Source organism: Cynoglossus semilaevis, chromosome 16 (assembly GCF_000523025.1).
Source record: "Cynoglossus semilaevis isolate Cse_v1.0 chromosome 16, Cse_v1.0, whole genome shotgun sequence".
NCBI lineage: Eukaryota > Metazoa > Chordata > Actinopteri > Pleuronectiformes > Cynoglossidae > Cynoglossus > Cynoglossus semilaevis.
Genome location: NC_024322.1, coordinates 11,350,628 through 11,359,691, shown reverse-complemented (window position 1 = coordinate 11,359,691; position 9,064 = coordinate 11,350,628). Strand labels below are relative to the sequence as shown.

Below are 9,064 nucleotides of genomic sequence, written 5' to 3'. Positions count from 1 at the left end.
GCCGTTTTCAGCTGGGCTTTGGAAGATCTTAGAGTCCATTATAGTGCGGCCCCCAACGCTTATTGATGTGATCAAAGGTGTGTGAAACCCACTGCAGCTCCAACACGCGATACCTCTCCTCACATAAGAACAGAGGTTTCCCCCGGCTGCAGTAAAGACCAGAGGGGAAAACAAGAGTGAGATCTGTGTCAGTAACATGTGTTTATATTAAAACATGTAGGCTTCAAATACATACCATTGTTGTCTTTTAGAGTTTATTCAGGCAGAACCACCGTTATGCAATGGGAACACATTTATCACTTTGATCCCAAAAAAGAAAACTTTATTGCGACTCCGATAATTAATAAAGATTTAGTAGATATTCATATTTTACAATTTGACCTGGAAAGCAGAAAATCTGCTGTTTTTGATCAAATCGTGCTAATCTGTAATCTTACCATGTACTGCAGGTACAACAACAAAGAAGCTAGTGGCATGACATGAATTTCACTTCTCAAAATATCCTTACAATTGCAATGCAACATGACAGTGTTCCCTATAAATGTATTTTGTCAAAGATTTTCAGGATATTTTTAGCTGATTCAATATTCAGTACCCTGTATTTTCCTAATAGGTCGATACGATCATATCCTACTTTCATAAATACTTAAGGATATGTGGGGTTTTTTCCTCTATTATATGAAGTGCTTGTACATGTACGAACATACCTGTGTCTCTAAGCTACTTTGTCAGTGAATATCTTTAATCTTTAAAAACTCAAACTGCAGATTATCTACCTACATCTCAGCCTACACCCTGCCTCTCCTTTTGTTACAATGTGTTGTATTGGTTTAATGTTCTAAAATGTTATGTTATATATTACCATGTGTTTCTGTAACAATATGTTAAGTGTAACAAGACAGAACAAACTGCTGCACCGTGTACAGGTCACAGTACTCAGTACTCAGGGACACCAGCTCAACAAAGCAGATGTTTACATTAAAGCCAGATTCTCTTTCAGGGTTTTTTCCCTACCGTAAATCCCTGTCCTCTTCTCCATGGGCATCGAGGTAAACCGAGCCCCAGAGGCAGAACCGATGTCCTCGGATAATGATGATGACTGAGGCATTAATTAGTAGAAAGATGCCTGTAGCTGCGCCACAGTGTTGAGAGTGCTACAAACGAAAGGCAACAGCGTACGGTTTATCAACACTTACGAATAACGTCCTGGCTGTTATGTTCATTTAAGTTTTTTCCAGGTATTTTTGAAGTATGCCGTAACTCACCAATACACATTCACAAATGCCCTGCTGTTTGCAACACAGGCCCTTGAGACAGACGAAGGCGCCGCAAACAAGGCAGAGTGCAGGGTCTTTTGGCACCTTTTTGCAGGCAGTGCAGGCCTTCCTGTGATAGTACTGGAAGATGATGTTGTAGTTGTCAGGGAGCTGCAAAAGGCGAGGGGCTGCCCACTGAGGATCCTGGACAAGCATGGTCTACAGGAGACAGGAGGTCAGACATGGACGGTGGAGATGAACAGTTTTGGACAGCTTTACACTATAAGATGATATTGTTATAATATTTATATTTTTGTTTTATATCACCCTGGGCCTCGAGATGTATTATGACAAAAAAAGATATTAAAATAATACACAGGTACATATATTTGTGGTAGAGTCAGTAATAGTAGGGTGGCTGTCACTGCCTTTTTGAAGCATCAACATTCTCTGTTAATTAAATAATGTCTGATTTCATTTCACTGGTTTACTCAAACTCCCACACGTACCAGTGACTCCTCAGTCTGCAGCTGAGAGAGCCCCGTCACCTCAGCACACCACTGTGACACCAGGTCACAGGCGCCGACTGCCCACTCCAGACATGAGGCACTGTGCACAGTGTTGGAAGGCTGAGGGGCCGAGGGTAAGAGCCCCACACACGCAGCCAGACAGGAAAACTCCTCCTCCTCCTGTCCACGTGTAACACAACAAAGTGCAGCAGTGTTGAAGTCAAACAGTCCAGGATTTGACAAATGTGTTAAAAATCACAATATAGTTCATTTAAACATTTCTGTGGCCACGAACCGAGCATCCAGTTAGGTTGTCTCCATAGAGATGATGCTGCAGGAGGCAGGAGAGGCGGAGGAAAGGCAAACAGAACTGCTGGAGGTTGAACTCGATAGACTGCGGGGACCACACACTGGAGCTCAGCTGGCAGAAAAACAACAGCAGCGCTTGATCAATAAGCAGACAACAGCTCGATGATAATGCTGTGATGAATACCTCCCCTGGATGTTAGAGCAACGTCTCTCAGCATAACGACCGCATGACAGAGTGAGGGTGTGAGTGTGGGAGCAGTGCTGCGGGCAGATGTGTTATGAGGTGCTAAACAGGCATTTTAGTCTCTCTCACCATTGAGGATTCCTCCGTGCTCTCCATAAAAACACTCCTGTCCTTGGAGAGTTCGCTGATGACGTGACAGAGCAGAGCTTCAGACGACTGGTCAGCGTTCGCAGCATTCTGTGGAACACAATCACAAAGTACGTGGTACATTTGTAAAAGTGGACATCACCGTACATGAATGTGACAGATGTGTACGTGTACTTTTTTTTTTTTTTTTTACATTTTAAGTAATTATTAAGGAACAAAGGTTTCTTTGACAAAACCACTACTCTCACTGTGAACACAAATCCTATTGATTTTTAATTATTTTACTTCACCTTGCTCTTACATTATGTTTAAGACATTACAGGTTGAAGCAATTACAGTAAGTACACTTCTAAGCCGTCTGACTAAAACTAAAAGCTTTTGGGAGATCACTAAATTCACACGTGGCCTTTCTTTAAAACCCAAGAACATCTGTAGGCTGAGATTGGTCTAAAATCTACTGACCTTTTACCAAGGACAAAAAATGCAAAAAAAAAAAAAAGAGAAACTATTTCTGTTATTCATCACTGTCTTTTTCCAAGATTATGAAGGTAATATATCAGAAGACATCATGTGTGACGTCCTGGTCTTTATCCCTGGTGTAAAAATGTAATTCACTGTGATTATGCAGAATAAGCTAAAAGAAAATGATTCCCTCCACACATAATATAACATCTGATAAGAGGAGGACACACTGCTGTATGTGTGTTCTGATAAAAATTCAACTGGTCTCTGTGGTCTTTAATAAATGGAAAAGGCTGCAGACATTTATCAAGCTTGAGAAAAGTGAATATAAAACAGCGGTCTTATCTGGCCTGCTGTCCTTAACTGTCCATTCATAGAATCTCATATACTAGGATTACTTCTTGTTCCCTGCACGGCATTCCGATCTTTTCTCCGACTCTATCTCTAACAAACCCTCTTTAATTAACATGATCTTCCACTAAATACGGACGCTTTTCTCAGAGTGGAATTAAAAATCCATCTTAACGGCAGCCTGTGAAAGCCTGCTTTACCCTTCACGGCCACATAATAGGAAGATACCAATCTGGGCCTCTGTTATGGATGGAATCAACAGAGGAGATGGAGGAGGAGACGGTTTCAGCGATTCGTCTTCTGACATTCAAGCCAGTCACTCACTAATACAGATTTAATAGACTGAGAACAAATAGGCAATTAATGCAGTCCTCTCCAGCAATCACACTTCTACAGATAATGAAGATCGATAGAGTGGACTGAGGAACGGCATATAAATGAAACGGGAAAGGCCTTAATTCATCTCAATACTGGGTCACAATCGATGATTTACTGCAGTCGGGAGTTGACTGTGGTCAGAGGGAAGAATTAATAAAAACAACAGCAAGGAGTTTTTTTCAAGACAATAGTAAACAGCCTGTGTGTGGAGTCGCACATTTAAACAACAGAAATGAGTTTCAGATCCCCCCAAAAATATATAAATCCCAATTTGGATAAATGTGTTTTATTTATGTGATTTCTACCATTGTGTTTCATATCAGTGGATGTCGGTAATACTGTAATAATATATTAAAATATTGATACACAAATTATCCAGTGAGCCACAGCAGCTTTCCATCACAACCAACAGCTCAGCTGCCAGACAATGTTGTGTTTTCCAACTACTTCACAGGTACTTCATTTATTATTTTTAAGTAGGCAAACACTAATGTCTCGGCTGTGAATACGCTAACATCGCTTCCCAGTTTAACATCATAGTGTCACTTTTAACAGTGTCACTTTTTTTAGACACTTATTTAACCAAATGATGTGTTCATTTCTACATTGAAACATGAAAATAGCGCTAAAGTATCTGCATGTCCTCCCTCACTGCATCCATATATCTCCTCTTTGTCTCCTACCTGGTAGCTCCATCTCTAACATTCTTCTACCAATGTATCTACTTGTATCAGAACAACCGTAGTTATTGTTAAAGGTCACAAACAACAAGGAGTCATGGAGACTTATGTTAGTTCAGCTGTACCTTCTTCAGAGCTCCAGATGTGCTCCAGGCTTGTCTCTCCTCTGGGCTGAACTTGGTTGACAGAGTAGACAGGGCCTGGACGAACTGCAGATTGTACAGCATCCTGACCACGCAGGTGAAATGTTCTGTAGAAAAAAAAGGACAGATAAAGTAAAGTGAATTTCTGAGAAAATAATTGTTCCAAGTAGCATAAAAAGTGTCAGAAGGTTTATTTGTCAGTTATCCACTGGACCGCTGTGATTGGATGGATTTTAACTGCTAAACCAACAGGGAGCAGGATAATTAGCAGGTTGTGTCAGGTGGAAAATGTAGCCTGAAAGGTGATTTGGTCGGTGACACAAACAAACAACAAAGACTGACACTTGTTTGCTGTCAGAGTAAAGTACAAGAGACAGACGTCAATACACAGAACTGAGCTTTAGAATTAAAACAAGGAATCAAATACAAAGACGAACCGTCCGTTAACCTTATTTGATTAACTATGAGAAAAAAAACCCTCAGAAAACATAAAGGGAGAACATCCTGCACTGAGCCACAGCTACCCTGACACCAGAGCCTGACCGAGTTGGCAGCCACTGAACATTGCTGTGAAACCATACCTTTCCTCAGAGGCTGCGGCATCGTTAGCACGAAGATGATGAGGAGGGATGGCACGTCACGAAACAACATGGGCACCTCGGGTCTCTCGTCATCAAAACTACTGTGGACAAAAAAAACAAACAAACAAACAAAGAGCTTTATAATTATTTTTGTTCATCTTTTTGAAATATTTTATAATCTTTCAATGTCCTTGTTGACCTTCGTCATATGATGTAAAACCAACTTATGTTAATATACGTACGCAAAGTTGTGCTTCTATTAGTCTGGTGCTCCTACCCTCACAGAGCTGTATGGTGAAGACGTCACTGCAGTGTTAGAACTGTTGTTCTTTTTGTTCCTTTTTATTAGCTCGAAAACTCCTCTGCCTTTTTTTTTTTTTATTTAATTCTACTCTACGTTAAATGTTCTACAACCATTTGACGTTCAGGTTGAAAATATTGAAATGATTTCCTCACTCGATGTATCGTTTTTTTTAACCTGAGTTCTGCTGAAAGTCCAAGCTTAAAGGAAGGGAAAGTCATATTTCTTTGAGGCACATCAAGGTTATATAGGATGTTAAGACTTTTTTTTTTCAATCAGGAGAAAAGGCAGTGCATTTTTCATAACCGTTCTCTCTCCTCTAGATGGAGTTTTTCCTCACTTTGTTGTCTTGAATCACAACAGAACACCTCTTGTTCTGCACAGATTCAGCACTTAATTCAACAACCTCTCCTCCCTGTTAGTGCTGTAAGACAGCTTTTAAACCTGTTACCACTAAAGCGCCCACAGCCATGCGGTATTCTCAGAGGAGCCATTTGCTGTTTAAAAATACTCTGTCAGGGTTTGAGGAGGGAGCAGTGTCACCAACGCCCCGAGGCGGTCAACCTGATCTGGCCCAGTTAAATGGGACAAAGAGAGATGTTCCTATATAGGCTACATGGAGAAAGGGTTTATGTAAAGAAAAGGTGAAAACAAACAGAAACACGAGGGGAGTAATGGATGGCTGTTTGACAGCGTGCGGGTATAGATTGTGTGCATTAGTCTGGGCAGGCTTTGTAAACTGTGTCCTTTATGGTTTTTCTCAGACGCACAGTGAAATTAACTGGTGAGTGCTCTAGTAGTGCAGTGCCACTCATTCAGCACACACTCCCCCTTCCCCTCCGAGGCCTTTCAAGAGTAAAGTGGGGTTTGAAGTCTCGTTGATTTGTCATAAGAACAGCAGACATGTAAATGAAGATGGCCCACAATATAAAAACATGACGATGGTTCAATGAACACACAGAATGGTCCTTTGATTCCACGTATTTGTATTTGATCGTTTTTCACCTACACACACCACACAGTGCTCTAAAATAGTGAGCTGCTCTGGTGTTGGTGTGCTGCTGCCGCTGCTGCTCTCTGTACAGTAGATTTGACAGGGTCATTCTGTTCTCTGTGAGTGGCCCGGTAATTTGCCAGATGCAGCAATCACCGGTTTCTATGGAAACCACGTGCAGTCTCTTTTTTAAGCTAGTCTTTGTGAGGAGGGAAATCTGTTGGAGCAGCAGGGAAAATGGAGATATTTAAGGAAAGAACAAAGTGGTTCTTTGATTCCATGTTGATAGGGAAGGAGGGAGGAGGGAGGGAGGGAAAGGGTAAAGAGTTAAAGGTACAGACACTCGAGTTCGTGCAAAATGTGAGCTGACGTGAGAAAATATAATGCTTCCAAATCCTGAAGCTTTTTATGTGGAGCAAAAATATGTTCACAGAGCATGAAAGGAAGTTCTTGAACATGAAGCAAAAATTTGAAATATGGAAGAGAAAAAACCTACACTAATATATATGTGTATTCATTTCTAAGAAACTCAAAGACCAACGAACTGTTCAACAACTCTCATTTTTCTGAGAAGAATATTTGCTAGAGGGAAAAAAAAAGAAAATTCTACTTAAAAATAGTCATTCTGTAGGTACATTAGTTACAGCTACTTACTTTGTCTCATTGCTCTGTATAATCTGAGTCAGTTTAGTCCAGGGGTTATAGGCAGAGTCGATGCTGTAGAGGCGCATGTGCATGGCCAGCACGTGGAACAGCTGATCTGAAGGAGGCAGGGGGAAAGGAACAGACAAAAGACATCATTGTTGTGTTCAGAACGGCTCTGACAAGCCCAAACACCAGCAGGTGCCTGTTTATCTCAGTGCCCTTTGTCCCAGCCCACCAGCAGATCAATGGATGACAGCAGTTGACTTCCACTGACTGCAGGCTAATGGTTTGACTCAGATAAAACCAGGCCACAGGAGGTGGATACATGCTAGTGTTTGAAGGCCTGAAGCAAGTATTCCTCTCGGGTCACACCTGTTCAATGTGGAGAAATACTGAAACACAAGGACAGGAGCAGGATATTTTAGAGCCTCACGTGTCTTTGTTCATGCCCTTGGCTTTTAGAAATACAGTACTTTGACTGTAATGACTGTAAAACCTCACCAATCTGCTCATCTGAAGGAACAACAAACATTATATTTGAACTTGATGCCACAGAATCAATCACCTCTGTTTGGTCTCATCTGAGTAAGATTAAAAAAATGTGCATTTTTAACACATTATTCAACGTTTATACAGAGAATTGTGATCCTAGGAAGGAGCACAAGACTTCCAACACCCTCTAATTAGGCTTGCCGTGTATTCATGTTTAGAGCAACACTGCCCTCCACAGGTTAATACTGGTACAGCATCAGAAAAAGTATCGTTTTTATTTAGTCACTCGGTCTCTGCTGAGGCTTCTATTTCTTCCCCTTTTACCTGTTAGTGTCAGTAAAGGGGTTAAGATTTAGATGTAAAACTAATCAAGGGTAAAAACAAATATAACAATTTCCCTGTCCCACCCTACAAACCCAAATATTTAACCACTGCTTTTTAGCTTTAGATTCAGCATCTAATGCTCAATCTATTTTGTTCCTGTTTTAAACTGTGGCCAGCGTTTGAAACAAAACAAAGAGATTTCTTTCTTACTGCACTACTGAGACAAGTATGGCATAAGAACAGTGGAGACACCGAACACAAGGAGCATTCCCAGGGTAATGGGTCCTCTGTGCCAGTCAGTTAACTGCAGGATGAGTTGAAGCCATGAAGCTTCACAAGTAAATGGCTGAACTCAGGAGGCCCCCTCTCCTGGCTCCTGAGAGTCGGTGCTGCTAATGAGGCAGATCCAACTTACTGGACAACCTGCCTACATGATGGCAGCTCTCCTTATCTGGGCAGATCCAACTTAGTGGACAACCTGCCTACATGATGGCAGCTCTTCTGCAGGTTTATACAGTATATTCATGACGCTCTGTCATTTTTGAGACCCTGACACACAGGTTAAAAAAATATTTTACATCAGATCTATAAAAATTCAAAACCTAGAATACAATTACTTTTAAATACTGGAAAATCTGTGCAAATAATCATGTCATATAATATATGTGACATAAAAATCAATTCCCAGCTGCAGCTGAAAAGCCCAAATCCCCAAGATTCATTCACATATTTGAAGTGAAATAAGCCAGGGGAGACGTTGGTTGGAGGCAGTACCTCAGAGCTGATCCAGCCCTTTTTCAGTAAAACTGCTGTCAGCTCATCTCTGTGCTCCATCAGATTTTCATCAGTCCAATAGAAACAGTGCATACTGGGAAACCGGCTCAGGAGCCCCCTGTGTCTCAGTTAGCTCATGTCTGATGTTCCCCTTCAAACCTATTTCCCTGGATGCTATTGCTGTGCGACAGAGTGAATGTGGTGGTCAGCAGGACTACGTGGTTAATGTAGCCCATAAATGGCTAATCTTCAGTGAGAAACTCTTTTCAGCCACTGAAGAGTGACAGACCATCTCACTGCAGCGGCCACAGCTTTGACGGAACAATTACAACAAATAGAAAATGTGTGATCAGTATGCTTTTCCCCTCACAACTAATACAGTGTGTATTCTTGGTTGTATTTTTCTCCTTAACGTTTGACTAAGATCAGTGTTCATTTGTCAAACTGTCGACTGAATCCACACTCGACCCTCTCTTTTCAGCTTCATTTACTCCAACCACCTACAACATCTCACCTGACTGACACTGCTGATCT

The 9,064-nt window shown here is 41.3% G+C and overlaps 1 protein-coding gene across 1 annotated transcript in view; it reads right to left on the bottom strand.

Moving 5' to 3' along the window:
• The window catches only part of ubr3 (ubiquitin protein ligase E3 component n-recognin 3), a 31,234-nt gene continuing 22,170 nt past the window's right edge, over window positions 1-9,064 (bottom strand). The window contains exons 31-39 of the mRNA XM_008328644.3: window positions 6,950-7,055; window positions 5,001-5,101; window positions 4,402-4,526; window positions 2,388-2,495; window positions 2,061-2,186; window positions 1,766-1,945; window positions 1,266-1,475; window positions 1,015-1,154; window positions 1-146 (exon numbers count right to left, since the gene is read on the bottom strand). Of these exons, the coding sequence (XP_008326866.1) occupies window positions 29-146; window positions 1,015-1,154; window positions 1,266-1,475; window positions 1,766-1,945; window positions 2,061-2,186; window positions 2,388-2,495; window positions 4,402-4,526; window positions 5,001-5,101; window positions 6,950-7,055 (1,214 nt within the window). The 3' untranslated portion in view covers window positions 1-28. The remainder of the gene's footprint in view (window positions 147-1,014; window positions 1,155-1,265; window positions 1,476-1,765; window positions 1,946-2,060; window positions 2,187-2,387; window positions 2,496-4,401; window positions 4,527-5,000; window positions 5,102-6,949; window positions 7,056-9,064) is intronic.